The sequence below is a fragment of the Globicephala melas genome, chromosome 12 (genome assembly GCF_963455315.2).
Source record: "Globicephala melas chromosome 12, mGloMel1.2, whole genome shotgun sequence".
NCBI lineage: Eukaryota > Metazoa > Chordata > Mammalia > Artiodactyla > Delphinidae > Globicephala > Globicephala melas.
The window spans coordinates 9,228,026-9,245,598 of record NC_083325.1 but is presented as its reverse complement, the minus strand read 5'-3'; the positions used below and the strand labels follow the sequence as shown (position 1 = coordinate 9,245,598).

The 17,573-nt window shown below is 38.0% G+C and overlaps 1 protein-coding gene across 3 annotated transcripts in view; it reads right to left on the bottom strand.

Annotated features, from left to right (window-relative positions):
* TMEM131 (transmembrane protein 131) overlaps positions 1 to 17,573 on the bottom strand; it is a 192,575-nt gene that overhangs the window by 40,935 nt on the left and 134,067 nt on the right. For all 3 annotated transcript variants that reach the window (XM_030838893.2, XM_030838891.2, XM_030838892.2), the window contains exons 13-25: positions 14,805 to 14,913; positions 14,012 to 14,165; positions 13,750 to 13,920; positions 12,593 to 12,703; positions 12,366 to 12,500; positions 9,809 to 9,913; positions 8,413 to 8,499; positions 4,867 to 5,019; positions 4,689 to 4,764; positions 4,414 to 4,531; positions 2,433 to 2,571; positions 1,614 to 1,723; positions 1,096 to 1,162 (exon numbers count right to left, since the gene is read on the bottom strand). In XM_030838893.2, coding sequence (XP_030694753.2) covers positions 1,096 to 1,162; positions 1,614 to 1,723; positions 2,433 to 2,571; positions 4,414 to 4,531; positions 4,689 to 4,764; positions 4,867 to 5,019; positions 8,413 to 8,499; positions 9,809 to 9,913; positions 12,366 to 12,500; positions 12,593 to 12,703; positions 13,750 to 13,920; positions 14,012 to 14,165; positions 14,805 to 14,913 — 1,535 coding nt within the window. The remainder of the gene's footprint in view (positions 1 to 1,095; positions 1,163 to 1,613; positions 1,724 to 2,432; positions 2,572 to 4,413; positions 4,532 to 4,688; positions 4,765 to 4,866; positions 5,020 to 8,412; positions 8,500 to 9,808; positions 9,914 to 12,365; positions 12,501 to 12,592; positions 12,704 to 13,749; positions 13,921 to 14,011; positions 14,166 to 14,804; positions 14,914 to 17,573) is intronic.

The following is a 17,573-nucleotide window of genomic DNA, read 5'->3' as shown; positions in this document are numbered from 1 at the left end:
TATTCCAAATGGGAAGCAGCAAAGCCACAGCATGGCAGGAAGGCATCCCGTGGCTACTTGACAGACTGGGACCGTGCTCAGAAAAAGAGCTCAGCAAAAGGAGAGAAAGGAGGTGGTCGTTTACTGTTTTCACTCAGAGTAATTCAGATGATGGAGGATTAACTAGATTCCTACTCTCATTCACTCAACACCCTTCGTATTATAAATGTGGGAAGGAAACCATATAAGTAGAAGAAAAGCCCTCAAGGAGCTTATACCCAGAACTGGGAAACAAGGTACCTACCACACGTCAAAAAGAAAACAAAAAACACCGCTAACATGCTTGCAAACAAAGATTCAGGGAGAGCCAGAGAGCCGAATCAGTGCACGCTCCACAGCCATCAGGGCTGGTGTGAACAGGCTGTTTAAGGCTGGATGAGAGTGGCTGGGAAGGGCATCTAGGCCAAGAGACTTGGGCCAGTTCGCAGGTGGCTTTAGTCCCCAGTGCTAATTTCCTGACTGACACAGATCCTACACATTAAGTTCTTACACAATCATGAGTGGTTAGTGGCTGCTCAGCCCGGCCTGTATGATAGAGAATATTTGGTCCTAGAACAAACCAGTTTATGTATACATTTACTAGTTCAAAAATACTTGTTGAGTTATAACTATGCTCACTACTGCACTAAGTATGAATACAGCTAGCCGTGGGTGTGGCCTTCATGGAGCTTACAATCTTATCAGAAAGTATCCAAAATAAAAATTTAAATGACCAAGCTCAATATTTTGAGGCTTAATAAAAAAAAAACATTATCTATCAGTATATACCTTATCTACATAATCTCAGAGGTTCTGGCAGCCATTATGATGAAGCTTCATGAGCTTAATGTTTAATGCCCACAAACAGGACCTTCTATCCAGGGTGCCTCATGGCAATCTAAACCCCACCCATTCTTCCGGGGCTTTTTGCCTCTAAAATAATTACTAGACTGTTCTGACTTCTCCAGTAACTTGCCCTTCAACCAATTTAAGGATGGTTAATATTTTTCTTTCACATTTGCATTGATCATATTGTAGAATTACTTCTTTGGAATAGTATGAAGTCTGAATACTTACACTGTTTCTGAAGACTTGGAATTCTAGTGTTCTTAAATCTATCTTTGCCACCTTACTTAAGTTAAACCTGAAATAAAAAAAATACACATATTTCTTTGTAAACAGCATCATAATTAAAGGGGTTATAAATACTAAGGTTGTGCTTATCTTTTGGCAGATTTTGAGATCAATGTTATCAGATTAACAGCCTTCAAAAAATAGCTACAACTTACAGTTAATATTTTGTTCACTTTTTAAAAGTAAAATACTTGAAAGGCTCCACCACTTGCTTCCTCTATATAAGATTTTAGGAAGGAGTTCTATATTATTTTTTTCTTGTCTTAAACTGGGAGCTTTTCTAGATGTTTAATATAATATCCATCTCTCTCCCCAGAACCTTCTCTCAACTTCAGTTACAGATGCAGAATTTCTCTAAGCCCAATCTATTACTGTATGAGCTGAAATAAAGTTTTAAATGTGTAAAATAATAATTCACTGCTAATATGAAAACATTCTGATAATCTACCAGCAATGCCTACCTTGATATTAACTTATCTACAAAGACAGAAGGGTTGGAATATAAGGCCAGAGGAATAAACTGAATGTAGACAGGCGCATCTGCAGGATTTTCTAACGTAATCTCTTCTTCCTTAAACAAAGTAAAGACACAGTAAGTGAAAGACTGCCACCATTAAAAGAGCCAGGACATGCAGGCAACCTAAGTGTCCACTGACAGATGAATGGATAAGGAAGATGTGGCACATATATACAATGGAATATTACCCAGCCATAAAAAGAAACGAAACTGAGTTATTTACAGTGAGGTGGATGGACCTAGAGTCTGTCATACAGAGTGAAGTCAGTCAGAAAGAGAAAAACAAATACCGTATGCTAACACATATACATGGAATCCAAAAAAATAGAAATGGTTCTGATGAACCTAAGGGCAGGACAGGAAAAAAGATGCAGATGTAGAGAATGGACTTGAGGACACAGGGAGGGTGGGGGGGTGGAGGGTAAGCTGGGATGAAGTGAGAGAGTGGCATGGACATATATACACTACCAAATGTAAAACAGATAGCTAGTGGGAAGCAGCCGCATAGCACAGGGATTTCAGCTCGGTGCTTTGTGAACACCTAGAGGGGTGGGATAGGGAGGGTGGGAGGGAGACGCAAGAGGGAGGGGATGTGGGGATACATGTATATGTATAGCTGATTCACTTTGTTATAAAGCAGAAACTAACACACCATTGGAAAGTAATTATACTCCAATAAAGATGTTAAAAAAAAAAAAAAAGAGCAGATACTTCATAACCCTATTACAGATTTCCCAGAACTGATGTCACTCTGAATACTTACTGAAGAGCAGTTTGTATTAGTAAGGGGAAACCTCATGTGATGGGGTGAGCTGAGGACGGACGGCCAGGAGAGCTCGGCAGTGATTTTTGACAGTATGTTTTTTTGAAGGTCTGTATTTACTTCAAATATAGCGCTCAATCTAGAAAAACAATTTGTAAGTCACTGTAACAAAATGAAATATTTGAGTTTTCTGAATATAGGAAATTCTATTAGGCTTGTGTATTTGAGAAATTTTACTTGCTCTAATATTTAAGTCTGCTTCTCACAGAGACATGTATGAAGATGCCTCTATTTTGGCACAAAGAGCTGCCAAAGTATCACTGATCACCTGTACAGTATTGTCTTCGTACTGAATTCGAAAGGGAAAAGGCAGGGATATTCAGATAACATGATGTTACGGGGATCCTAAAGGATCTTGCATGTTTAGTGGAAAGATCCAGACACCAACAGCAGGCAAATGTTTTCAGTAGAACTAGTAAGAAGGCAGTGCACTGCTTGGCATATGGCTTTTTCCCCACTTGAGATAAAAAACAAAACAAAATCCTGATACACAATGAAGACATCAGTTGAAGAGGTAACACATATGAGGATTCTGTCCAGATATGTATAGTTAAGAGCAATTTTCAGGGCCTCATTTGACTATTTCCCTACATATGAGTATTTATAAGCCAGCGGTTAAGAACTCAGAGCACATTCCCTAAGGAAACAATATTATAAATGGGGCTAAGGTGCCTGGCACAAACACTGAAGCCTGTTTTATCCTATAAGACTACTGAATTATGACACCCTAATATTGGTGAGAGTACCGGTTTTGTATGACGAGTAACGAATTCTCTGTAACATTCACGCTGAGAAAGTAAGACAAAGGCAGGGGCAGGGAAAATGCCACATTCACTGTGCAACTGGGACACAGTGGCACAGGGCAGGCAGGGAGCCTGGGTCTTTAGGAGTGAAACACTAGGCTCACAGAGAGGAAAGCAGGGGTTTCAGGGGGCGGGGCGTGAAGAGGTTCCTTGGCAGATGAACCTAGGGCAGCACTGCAAGTTATTTATTCATAATTGGATGTTAAACTGTGGAGGCGACCTGTACCTTACAATGTCCGCTATGGAACTGTAGAGGACCAAGGAGTGTTTGAATTAGTGTTCTCTTAGTGAGTTCATTAGAAGTCATCTCTGTACTAATTTTAACCATTGTAAAGTTAAAATTTAACTCTCTTTTGCCTTAAGAGAACCTTTCACAGAAGATAGTTCAGATAAATAGAAACCTGCAGATTTAATCATTCATGGCTTGAAAATCTTACATACTATAAATTGGAAGATCTTGATGATACTGACAAATACATTTCAAATCAGCCAATGGAGAAGAACAGTTTTCATCAGTTTGCTAGTCAAATCCTCTTCTGAAGTACACAGAAAGATCAAATTTCTATACTGCCACATAAGTGTGTCTTTGCTTTTGAATCCAGATGCGGTACTGATTTGTCGCTGGGACATTTTCTACCTGCCACAGACATAAGGTTGAGCCCATGTGAACGGGCCATGCACCCCTAACAGCTCAGGTCTGGAAAGGGAGGAAGCAGTTCTTTTCAGGAGGGGCAGAGACACTCCTCCTCCTGTGAGGTTAAACCTAGAAAGTGTTTTCCTAGCCTTTAACAGAGGTCAGTGGTAGGGAGAAACTTTCTTTCTTATGCAAATGGTGTGTCTAAGGTAAACAATGAAGTTATCCTACACAAGGACAACTTCATCGAGTTCCTTTGACTTTAAGGAAGCATCTAGAACACTGGAAAAAAGACAAAAATGGTAGTGTGCATACTTCTGAGAAATATACAACTACAATGGCAATTCAAGATGCTTCCTGAAGATTAGGCATATTTTCTTACCTACAGGGAAATAAAATAACCTAATATAAGAATAACTTTAGAAAGTCATGTTTCATACTGGTAAAGATAGCTCAAATACTTAAATGAAGCAAAACCACTTACTTATGACCTGAATTTTCCTTTATTCCCATCCATCCTTTGAACAGGCTTTGATGCAAATCCCAGTCAGCATCCCAAGCATCTTCCTGCATGGCTATACCAGGCTGTACTTTGGGTTCAGCTAAACCAAGGAGACAAATGGTATGACATACTCAGCCCTTCAAATGATTCCTATAGCATCAAGAGATAGGGATGGGCCTTAAAAGTGGCCGCCTTTTATTAAAGAGTATTCTGGGGAGGGAGTGAAGGGCATGAGAGAGAACGGCAAGATAACTTACATTTGGACAGAAAAGGCAAGCCAACATAGCAATGATCCCCACACTGCAGTCCAGGATCAAAATAAATGTTTGCAATCTATAAAGAGGCACAGGAGAACCATGAATCCCCAATCCACAGAAGGTCACAATGACAAAGTGCTAATGGATGGGAATTTTTGCAAATATAACATTTTCAAACCTTTGATTTTTTCCCTGGCTCCAAATCTTCCTTATTGCCCCGTAATCGTTTGTAGTAAAATCGTACATCTTCTGACAAAGATCGTATTTGTTGCATCTTTACCTTCTGTGAGAAGGAATTCATAATATTTAAACTCTGATGAACTATTTTCCCCTGAAGGAAGAAAACAAACAAACTCATCTGTAAATGGTAGATTTTCTTCAGAACACACACTTTAGAGCTGACAGACATATTTCTAGGAAACCAAAGTTCAAAGGACATTTAGAATTTTCAAAAGTTGATGAACTTTAAATTTGTAACCAGAGCCCCTCCTCCAAATGTACGTATTTTGTTGTTTTTATGGCCTATTACAGATAATTTAGCAGGTCAAATCTCTGCAATCTCGTAAAAATGAATTAAAGTAAAAATGTTCACATACTAACAAAGGTACAGAGCTAGCTTTGAATAAAGGAAGCAGTCACTGTCAGTTTGTTAAGAAAGGTTTGATTATACCAAGGCCAGGGTGCCTTAAAAGTATCCAAATTCAGGATGAAATAAGTGAACTCTAAAATCCAAAGCTATTTTCTTTATAAAAGAAAAATACTATTTGTGCCAAAGAGAAATTAGACATTTTTAAAAAACACAGGTTATCAAGCATCATATTAAAACAGTATACAGCTTAGATCATTAAATTACCAATGATTGCTCTTATCAGCTGCATGCTTCTCCCTATGACAGAGTACCAGATTTTAAATAAAAAATTACATGATTCAAATAATCATCAATAAGAATCATATTATAATATTTTACTTTCTTTTGTCTGAATATAGAACCAGAATCCTATAACCTGATTCCTAGCCATTTGAAGAAGTCTCTAAAATAACCAGACCCTGCTGGTCTAATATTTGGTATTGAAAGACAAAGAAGTCGGGACTTCCCTGGTGGTCCAGCAGTTAGGACTCCCGCTCCAGGTGCAGGGAGCCTGGGTTTGATCCCTCATCAGGGAACTAGATCCCACATTCCACAACTAAAAGATCCCACGTGTTGCAACTAAGACCTGGCACAGCTGAATAAATAAATAAATGTTTTTTTTTTAAAAAAGACAAAGAAGTTAAGAAAATGAACAGTAAAAGGAGTTGAATGATGGTGCAGTTAAGACTAACACTCATCATTTACAGTCTGACCAGAGTAGAAAGATGTTAGAGGGTGGGGATGCTGCTGTGAGGATACGAACATAAGAGAAGAAAGCAGAAGCCTATGCTGAGTCCCAGCTTGGCCTCCACCCAGCTGTGTCTTCCCGGCAGTTAACTGGTCTTCATGCACCTGTAATAACTACTACTCTTGTGTCCACATCTTGTCTCTCAGGGGTATGGTGGGGATCAAGAGAGGTAACAGATACAGAAGTTCATTTTATAATGGTATTCAAATACGAAGTATTAAACTGTGAGTTATTTGAAATGTTCATTCTGAAGTACCAAGTTTTCATCACTTGGCTCTAGTAGTCTCCATCTGATAAGAGATTTTACAGAATTTCATGACTGTTATGGGCTGAACGTCTGTGTGCTCCCCCACACTCACATGTTGAAATCCTAACCCCCCAGTGTGATGGTATCAGGAGGCAGGGCCTTCGGGAGGTGATCAGGTCATGAGGGTGGAGCCCTAATGAACGGGATTAGTGCCCTTAAAAGAGGCACAAGAGCTTGCCCTCCCTGTCTGCTCTTTTGGCTGTGTGAGGATACAATGAGAAGATGCCCGTCGGCAAACCGAGGAAGTAGGCCCTCACCAGACACCAGATCTGCTGGTGCCTTGATGTTGGACTTCCCATCCATCTGAAGATATCTGAAAGCTTAATCTGAAGTACTGCAAAACCAACACCTTGTTTTTATAGATGCCTTCTCATTTACTCTGTCCATGAGCCTTTCACTTTGTCATCTACTGAATTATTCCCTTCCAGGATATATGCAGGGATCAAGGAGATCATGGATTGAAAAGGCAATTGAAGGTTCTTTTGGATAAATAATGAAGTCAAGAGTTCTGTATAGTCAGTACAAAGTGGAATGATAAGAAGACAAAGATTGAATTAAGACCCAAACTTAGGTGTGCTGAACCTATTAATTCAAATTTATATTTGAAGCTAATTTATATTTAAGGAGCTAAAATTTGAATTTAGGTTTTATCGTATATAGCATTAAGATTTAGCAATGTACTGTTTCTCTTAACCCGTCAGGTCTCCTACCACAGCTGAGAGACACTTCCATCTGTTCCAAGGTGTCCTGAATCGTCTACACTATCTTCCTGCAAAAGGTGGCCTCCTGGTTTCCCTGTTTCTTTCCTCCCTGTTCTCCAGGCTCAAACTCTATGTCATATTCTTGAGTCCTCTATCTACCTACCTACCCATACCTGTTTCCATTAGTATAACCTCCTCAAGATATTCAAGTACAGTTCAAACGGTTCATCTGAAATGTCTCTTGCCTATGTTCTCTTTTTCATTATTTTGCTCCTTCATCCACCCATTATCTACTAGATACCTGCTACTTGGGGTATAAGATCCCTCATCTCTTTCCCACCGGATCTCAGAGTCTTGTTGGGGAGACCAACACATAAGGCAACATTTACAGCACAATGTGAGGCTTGCTGCCAGAGAAGTAATCTCAAATTGTTTCAGAAGCACACATGAAATAACTAGTACTGTCTAGTGGAGTGAAGAAATCTTCAGAGAGGAGATGACAATGGCATTGGATCTTGAAAGACATGAAAGAGTTCTTGAAGGTAGGAGAGGAGGAAGGGCAGTCAAGGCAGATGAGCAGCAAAGGTGTGGAGGTATGAAAGCGATTTACTGCCTCTGCCAATGCCCTAAGCTCAAACCTCCCTTTGACGCTTTCCTTGTGGACGGTGGCCAGAGTCTCTGGGTTGGCTTCCAGGTACACTATTGCTACTCCCAGACGTGTCCTACGTTTACTTCTGCCAGAGAGCCAGTCTTGAAAGCTTAACTCCGACGATGTCCAGCCTCTGCTCAAAAACTTTAGATTTTCATGGACTTAAGTGCATTGCATTTTTTTCATGCTATCACTCCAAGGTACCATTCCATCTTCTCTCTTGAAACTTCCCTGCATTCTTGTAAAACTGGACGACTCACCACTGCCTAAAGCCATCTCAGACTCTGCTGCCTGTGTCTCTATTCAGGTTGTTTCCTGGGCCCTGAACGCCATTCTTGCTAACCCTTGTCTATCCCTGCCAGAAGAAATTCCAAGCCAATTCACATGGCACCTTCATCAATTAGATATGTATTTTCTTCATAGCATGTTATTTTTCACCTCTTAGGGCAATTTCTACATCCTGCTCTACGTCTATGAATCATGGGCCCATTTCTCATTCTAGATTGAAAACTTTTTGAGAGAAGGGACTATTTCTTATTCTTCTTTATGTCTCCTAAAGAAGCTGGTACAATGTCTTACCTTAAAATAAGTGATTAATAAAGAGTAACTGACTTTATTGTTGAATTCTAGGAACATAAAGGCAAAGAGAAAAAAAATTAGCAAGAAGAAGGCTACAAATTAACTGTCTTACTGGAAAAGAAGGTGGAAGAACCATATGCTTTGGGAAGCAAGTCAGAGAACCCACTGCGATCACAGCTTTCACGGGAATTGTTAGGATCTGTGGAGGGAAGAAGCAAACCACAGAGAAATGAGTGTTTAAGTCTGCGATTGACACTGACAGTTGTTGTAGGGGGCAGTTATTTTGGGGGATTAAAAGAACCAATCTTGGGATGTATATTAGCATTAACCAACTGATAAGCAAAATTAAAATCACCCATGGATACTGTTTAATCTATCCATGTACTTCATAAAATGCACTGAAATACAATAAATTTCCATGTACTTCTCAGTGAGTCGATGAAAACATGGTAAACAAGACCAAACAATGGGGAAGGAATGAAGAACAGATTTTTCATAATATAGGTTTTGTAGATTATTAATTCAAAAAGTTCAATTATTCTCCTAAAACAATGAATGAAAAATCCAGCATTTTCTAAAGTTACATAGCTCTCTACTTTTTGTACTCAGCAATAAATTAACATCAAGCTAATTTGAAAAAATGAGTTGAACGTTCCAGATTTTGAATCTCAACTCGTATGCTTATTTGCAATTCACAAAGATGCTGATACTTTGCTAAGGTATGAAATGTACTTATTCCTATCAAAAGTGATAAACGTGGATTCCTTATTTTTGGAGGTAATTTGACATACTCCCAACATATCATTTATTATTAGATGACCAATTCTGTTTATTCTGAATTAGTTTTCTTTCATGTGGGGGTTGTATGTACTGGAAAGATAGGAGAACAAGGGTAGCAACTTGCTGACTTTAGCAGTGCTCGACTTCCCAAACAGCTCCGAAATAATAAATCAAAATATTTAGGTGTGGCAGAAATATGTCTCTTCAAAGTCTCACTGAGTGCAACATGTCACACCCCACAAAAAGCCTTCAAAAAGTTCACTGATTTTCACTTGGTTCCTTGACGTAGAAGTCAAGGAACATGTAAATATGATTGTGAGAACTCAAATTAAGATGTGATTTCCTGATTGTATCTTCCTTCTTGGAAATGTTACACAGGAGGATATTTATGACCTCAGAAAAGAGAGAGACCTATCGCAGGAATTTCAGTCAGGGTCTGTGCAATGCTACAACTATTTGTAAGCAGGCTTCTAACAGCGATTCTAAATGTGCCAGATGCATTTTTCTGAAGTTGCTTTTAGTCAAAGGATTTGGGTTTTATCAGAAAACTATGAGCTAATGAACACAAATATTCCGTAAACTAGTCTCAAAAGCTCAGTTTTTAAGGCATGAAAGCGGTAAACTGTAACTTTCTGAGTAAACTTAGTTCTGTTTCTATAAAAACAAAAAAAGACTGAATTACTCAGAAAGACCCCATTGACACCAATCCCTGTAAATAAAGTCCTTACCTCATAGTCTGTTGTGATCTGTATGGCCCCATCATGAATCCCTTCCAGTTTTTTTGCAGTAAGTTTGACTCTGAACACTGCAAAATATCCTGAAGCTAGTATTACCTGTATGTAGGAGAAATGACATCATTCATCAGCCTTGCTGGCTGAAGTTTTCTATTAAAATGGAAAAGAAAGCTACAGTGATAAACTGACTTCAAAATCCTAACCTGTACCAGTTTAACACTGAATTACCATATCATCACATACAAATATCTCAAAATAATGCCCATCCCTGGATGTTTATCTACTATACTTATTCCATGGGCTACTGAGAAAACTGGTTCCCTGAGGAACAGCTGACTTCTCAGCTGCAAAGCTGGGGAGGGGTGTGGTCCTCACACCCCAACCGGGTACGTGCAGGGTCAAAGCGGGTGAGGGCTGCAGCAGAGGGACACAGGCTTCCACTAACCCTTTGGCCACATTAGGGCACAAGTATTAATACATACAAAGTTGGTTATGCTTCAAGTTCTGAATTTAACTCTGTCATGTTTTAATAACCATGTCCTCAGATCCACTGAGATTGGATCATATGGAAACATCAAAAATCATGGAAAGAAGGAAAAGTTACGCAATAAAAATGTGAAAGAAAGGAGAATGTGGATCTTGTTTTCTCAAGCTATTTGCTGATGTTTCTGGCACTTAACTTTTTCAATCATGATACTTCCAAAAAACATGAAATTCAATTTGTGAAGTTGTACTTTAGTTTGTAAATGTTGATATGCCAAACATACTCACTTTCCCCCTTTTATAAGCATTTCTGTGTTGGATTTGTGCAACTCTAACGTTTTCATCATGACTCTAACCAGCCAAATAAGAACATGTGTCTCAGGAGTGCAGAGAGCTGCTGGCAGTGTGTGTTTCATAAGGAACAGGATGCTTGTTTAGTTCATAGGTTTGGCTTTTTGGCAAACAGGTGGAAAGCAGTTGAAAGTTTAGGCATTACAAACTTAAAAAAACACATATTGTGGAGTTGCTATTTTGAAGCTGGCAACTCACTACAACTTCCTATTTTAAGTAAGCATTCATAACAGTGATCTCATCTTTCTGTCCCTTGTTTTTGTGTTTATACAGTTTTATATAAAACCTAATTCTAAAACCCTGAAGTTTCAAGCAGGCTTCATGTTACTGAGTGGACCTCTCAAATTTAAGTAGTAAGTGTTAACACATGTTATTTAGTACGAGGAAATGATCCAGAGTCCTAAAATTATTAATTTATAATGTCTTACAAAAAGCAGTATAATTCAACCATCTCAGATTAGATATACATACAATTTTACTGTAACTTCATTACTGAAATGAACACATTAATGGCTGGTCTCATTATTATCCTTTTTCAGCACTCAATTTGTATTAAAAATAAAACCTCAGCTGGGGTGACAAATATTACTTGTCACGGGCATATCCTTTTTTTGTTTTAAAAGGAGGCTTTATTTATGAATCAAATTTAAAACATTATAAATTATTAAAATGCAAACACCCATATACCGACCACAATATCTGATTATGTAGCCTGAATGCCACACAACTGCAATTAGAATACACATTATTTAGTACTATTTCCCACTTTTTCAGAAATCCTTTTCCAAATTTCTACATACAATCGTATTTACAGCTTTTTATTTGCTTTAATATTCAATCATAAAATCATGACTTTATGCATGTGGCTGTTTCCAGTCATTTGGAATTATTAATAATGCTATCAAACATCTGCATTCTCACAGCGTTTGGCTCTTTCAATTACTTCCATGGGAAACATTCCCAGGAGTGGTATATGTTGCCAGATTGTCCTCCAAAAAACCTATTTTGGGGGATGTTTAAGTCAATTTTTATGACCTATGGCATTCCATGGAAGCATATTTGTCAATAACCTCTGTGCGTAAGGACACTTGCTTTTCCTTTTGTAAAACTGCCACAAGAAGTTCTACGCTAAACTACAGATGACATATCTTCTGCTCCTTCGAAGTCGTACAAGGTGATTCTACTAATTCTGTTCTGAGTAGGTATAAACTCCAAGTTCTCTTTTCAGTAGTGGTCAGGGCTTAGACTGCTACATTCATTTACTCTTGTTTCATGCTCTTTTATGACCAACTGTACATAAGATAGAGTAAAAGTATATAGGGAGATCCACACAGAGATCCACCAAACGATGTTTGCCTCACTGATACTCTCTTCTAATCAGTACAGAGAATTGACCAGAAACATTACTGTATAATTGAAAACACCTTCTACCAACGTGCAGGGCTATCTCTTCTGCCTAGTGAATTCAATGAACACAGGGTTAGTTTACTACCCATGGGAATTTCTCCTGTAAGGACACTTGTGTTACAACTTAACTCCTTTGAGTCTCAAGTGCTCTCTCACCATGAGAGGAAGGGGTTTAAGTAGACTACCTATAAGGTCCTTTCAACATCAAATAGTCAGTGCTATTGCAACTCTCATAAAAATATTATGATGACTAGTCTTCTATTTGAGGTTTACATCTAAGTTTAAGGAAACAATAAAAAAGTTAACTTACTGATGACTGGTCTGATAAGGAGGATTTTTCTAACTCTGGAAGGCTTGAGATTATTGTAGTTCTATTGCCTCTTTCAGTAGCTACGAGTTCTATTGATAAACCATCTCCAATGATATGCCAACTTTTTATAGCCAACTTAAAAAAGAGAAAGATATGAAAGTGATTATTGCGGCACTAGCATAAAATCCTTAAATGTGAGTGAGAATAAAAACAATTTTTTTTTTTACCTCAATTGGGTTGCTGTTTATAATTGCAAATAAAATGTTACTTGCTTCTGTAGCACTCAGTATACCAAAATCTATGAAACGTTCTTCTATTTTTGGGGGTAATACAAAGTACTGGAAAGATATAAAAGAACTAGATTAAATGTAAAGTCACACTTATGTAAGAGAATGTTATCAAGAAAAAGTAACTGTATTAAGATATACTAAGGTTCCTATATTTTATGTAAATATACGCATACATAATATATAATTAAGAACTTTGTACAATGGGAATATTTTGATTACTCAGAAAGGAAAACACTCATGGCCTCTACTGAATTGCTAGTTCTCCTCTGAAGGCACATAAAAATAGCAGGAAACTAAAGTGCTAGGTGAGATTAAGTGGAGCCCTGGGGAATTATGCAAAAAGTCCTCCGTCTCAGCAAACATCACACATTCATGAAAGCAGCTACAAACCAGTAACTATTTAAGCAAGAAATGCAGAAAGAGTGGTACAATAGTGACGGTCCCTTCAGCTCTAAAATTCTTGTTGATGCTAGCTTTTTGGAGAACTGCATCTCTCTGTTTTCACTTTCTTTTCTATCTTTCCTATCAGTTTTCTTTCTCATCTAAACTTCTTGCATTGATAATTTTAAGCACAGCTTTGTTTGGATTTTTTTTCCTGGCTTGTTTTCTGTACTAGAAAGACCTTTCCTGCCGTATTTCGGTGACTATTCCAGCTGTGTCTTTCCCACCTATTCCCTCTTTCTTATCTGGTTCTCTTCTTCATTCTTGCACTTCTTGGTTTTGGTCATCTCTTCCCTACAGAGTTTTCTTTTCACCCGCCCTATAGTCTTTCTTCCCTGCTTATTATCTTTCTTCCACTTAGCTCGTTTTTAGCTTCCCCATGACTATGACAGTTTAAAAGCAAAACCAAGAGAAAGTGGAATGTGGAAAACATCTAAATAGAGGCGTAACTAGAGGAGTAAACTGCATCATGAGGAGACATGGCCGCTGGGAGGGTGAAAATCTTGTAAGTACTGACGAGGGAGGAATTAGGACAACTTGTAAAGCACAGAAATAGCAAAATTTAAGTGTGTGCAACACAACTGGCTAATAGTAGCTGAAAACACAAAAGACGTGTAGGGAGTTTAAATTTTAAAGGCAGATAGCATACTTACATCTAAAAAACCTGTGTATACCCGCACAGGTAAATGAAACTTAGAGGCATTGGTAATAAGTAAAATATTGTTATCTATGTGCATGGATGATGTGGATGGCATAAAAAACAGAGTAAAAATGTATCCTGATCCATTTGGAAGAATTAAGACTGGTTTGCTGAAGTTGTGAACCTAGGAAATGATGGGAGAGAAAAAACAATGTGTCAGCATCATTTGCTTGGCAGATCAGTAAAATTAAAAGTATGAGGGTTCCCAGACATACTTTAAACATTGTTTTGGCTTCTTCTGGTAGCAACACATCATGAATGAGGATCGCAAAACTGAAAGTGTTAGTGAGGTAAATTGGCCTTTCCACAGGATCAGCAGGACTGTCTCGGATGTGAAATAATGTTGCAGAGTGATCAAATCCCAAATAACTATTTGAAAAAAACAAAATAAATTATTTTTATTTCCACGTGTTAATTTAAAATCCAAGTTCTTTCGCTGTGAGTAATAATTTACGTTCAGCGTTATGACTGTTATTAGAGAATTAAGACTATAAACATTTTAGTGGTTGACCACATGGAGTCCCTGCCATGCTGGACATTAAACTATTATTGGTTAAAGTATAATTAGAAAATGAACTACATATATTATTGCCCATTTATAAAAAGCTGTAATTCTACAACAGTGTTTAACAAGTCTATAAAGGAATATACATGACTTTGTTTCAAGTGACAATATACTTTAATAATAAGCCATAGCCACTTGCATGTTACAAAAAGAATTACAGAAAGGAAATGGTTCAAATGATTTAAAAATCACAGATTCATTTTTCTATTGTATTATGGAATCATTAAGACTTCATTTAAGCCCAAATCATATCATATCCCATTTACCTCTTTCTTCTAAAAAAGTAAACAAAATACAGGAGATTTTTCTCCTTTATAGTTGAATTTGTTCTTCTCAACACGAATTCCATGGAGTTTATGTGAATTTGGCTACTACTTTTGCTAAGATCAATAAATTTATTTATTAATAAAAAGTTATAAAGTTTATTTTAAAGAAAAACTCACCCATCTAAAACCTCTGCTTGATATGGTATTTCAAGTTTAGAATAACTCTTTTCCTTTGCTTTAACAGTTATTTTCCCAGAAAACTGAGATGGTTTTTTTGCCTTTGATGCTGAAAGGAAGCATAAAACATAATCTGTCACATTTTGCTACCAAAGAGTTTATACAGAGGATGATGAGAGTGACTTTGCATGTAGACTGACAAAATCTTAAGAAGCTGAGCTTTCAAACTGGCACAAAGAATACTTTTATAACATTTTAACTGAAATATCACATTTTTCATACAAAAATGGGAAGATACTTTAATTTTCCTGTAATGCGATAAACAGGTAAGGAATTAGCAAGTGAACACGATTCAGGAGGAAAAGCGCTATATCTGAGCTACTTTCTCTACAGCCATAAGCTTTGGCTTTACCTACAGCAGGGTTTCTCAACCTTGGCACTACGAACATTTTAGGCCAGGTAAACTCGCTGTTGGGTGGCAGAGTGGCTGTCCCTGTGCTCTCCGGGATGTTGGGCGGTGCACGGGACGGCCTCTTGCTAGACATCAGCTGTGACAACCAAAAGTGTCTGTAGACGTTGCCAAACATCCCCTGGGAGGCAAAACTGCCCAGCCCCCCCAAGTTGAGAACTGCTAGTTTACAGCTGGATTAAGAAATAACATTCCTTGTGTGGCCAGAGTCTTGCTATAAATACCAATAAAGTAGCCTGGTGCAAAAAATGTCAAGAGTTACGAGCTCTGCCTTTTTCTATTAGCCAACCCTAACCTGTAGTGTAAGAGGAGGCATATACCCTCCCTGCCATCATACTGTCCTCACAGATGAAGTAAAACCTTTAAGTTTTGTAGCACTTCTGAATCGTTCCATCTGGAGTTACAGAAAAGAGTCAGTTGGATCCAATCTGTGTACCCATTAGATGTTCTTTCCAAAGCAAATAAAGAAGCTGTGTATCTTTATCCCCTTTAAGTACTTCAGGAACACTTCCACTTATGAGAAGAATTTATACATAAGTTCTGCAAATGTTTGTTATCCAACTTTAGCACAAAAAAAGAACAACAAAAAGAATGGAGTGACATCTAGTATGTGGCTTATGTACGGACAGCGCAGATCCAGATTTTTGAAACTCCCATTAAACCTTGTTTCTTTCTGCTTTTTACTGTAGAGCCGTTTCTGGATGCTTTAAATTTTTTTTTTTTTTTTTTGCTATTTATTCTGACATAAGGCTGATAACAAGGGCCATAATTCAGGCATTTCATAGTATCTAATCAAGTTATATTTTAGCAATGAAGTGGTCAAAACCTCAAGAAAATTCAGTTAAAAATTATAAAGAGTCATGAGTTGATGAGACATGCTTGCTTGGTAAGTGAACACTGTGGAGTTAATATTCATGGCACGTTCTGAAATTTTAATTTTTAAATTAATTAATTATTTTGGCCACGCCTCTCGGCTTGCAGGATCTTAGTTCCCCTAACAGGGATTGAACCCAGGCCAGTGGACCGCCAGGGAATTCCCCAGAAATTTTTAAAAGTTAAGTAAAACAAGCATTTCTTAGCAATCTCAAGGGTAATATCATTTGTATTGGAATCCGGGGTGGTGATGGGAGAGGTGGGAGGTGAAAGGTGGAGGGATTTTCCCATGATAATAAAAACCACTTTTAAGAAATGTAGCACCTGCTTTAAAAGATGCTTTCCCTTGTCTCTGTGTTAAATTTTACATCATTTCTTTAAGAAACACTTATTTTGGAGTCTGTGATCTCAGAACCACCATTCCTGACTTTCATTTATCTCAGTGGAAACAGTCACTGTATTGTCAATACAGGAGCTGGAAAAGAAGAATGGGGGAAGTACACAGCACAGCTGCCCCAGTGTACACCCCCCCCCACTCCTTGGATTTATCAGAAGGGTAGGTCCTACATGTTGTTCTTGGGGTCAGAAATTATTACTGGTTGCTCTGTTTCTCCGTAAGGGAAGACAATGTACCTACTAATACTGACACTGATACTGGTGGTCATGGCTGGTATCTTAGCAACACAGAAGACAATTTATCACACATTTGGAAATATCTGTGCTATCAAGCCTTCTACAGTACTGATTATTTCCTGACAGCTGGACTATGGAAGTATGCCATGTATTTAACCTTAACTTCTTTGGGAGTTTTCTCTGAGCTCATAGGATGAACACTGTGCTGGCAGCCAACTGTGCAGTTGCTCCAGATTCTCCCCCAGACTCTCCATGTGCATGAAGTGAGCATAGATGCTCTCACAAACACTGTGCCACACTCAGTAGGTCACTCAGTGACCAAATATTCTCTTCTGATGAGAAGCTTAGTTGTAAAATGTGGACCATGAGTAAAGATGGCTTTATCCCGCGGCCAAAGCTTAAGCTTCGGGGCTCCTCACTTGCCCGTGCCCTTATGAGCCAAGTCCCACTTGGAGTTTCAGCTTTCATTAAATTTAAATTACTTATACAGTCAGACAGCCATTACATCACTACTCAAAAAATGTTATGACAGCAAATTCAGTAAATGTTCTAGTAAAGTGGGCAAAACTGAATAAAAACATGCTATTAAAATATGTTAAAGTCTGGGTTAATATTTCAAATGTCAAAATACACAATATACGTGTTTGAAATCATTGTTATCTAATTTGACAATTCTATCATGAAGGCAGTTATTTTAGTTTAGGTAGGACAGTCTGCCTCGTTAATAAAAGCCAATATATGGAAATGTTACAGAAAATACTTTATTTCTGCTCTTAAATTCAAACATGCTTCTG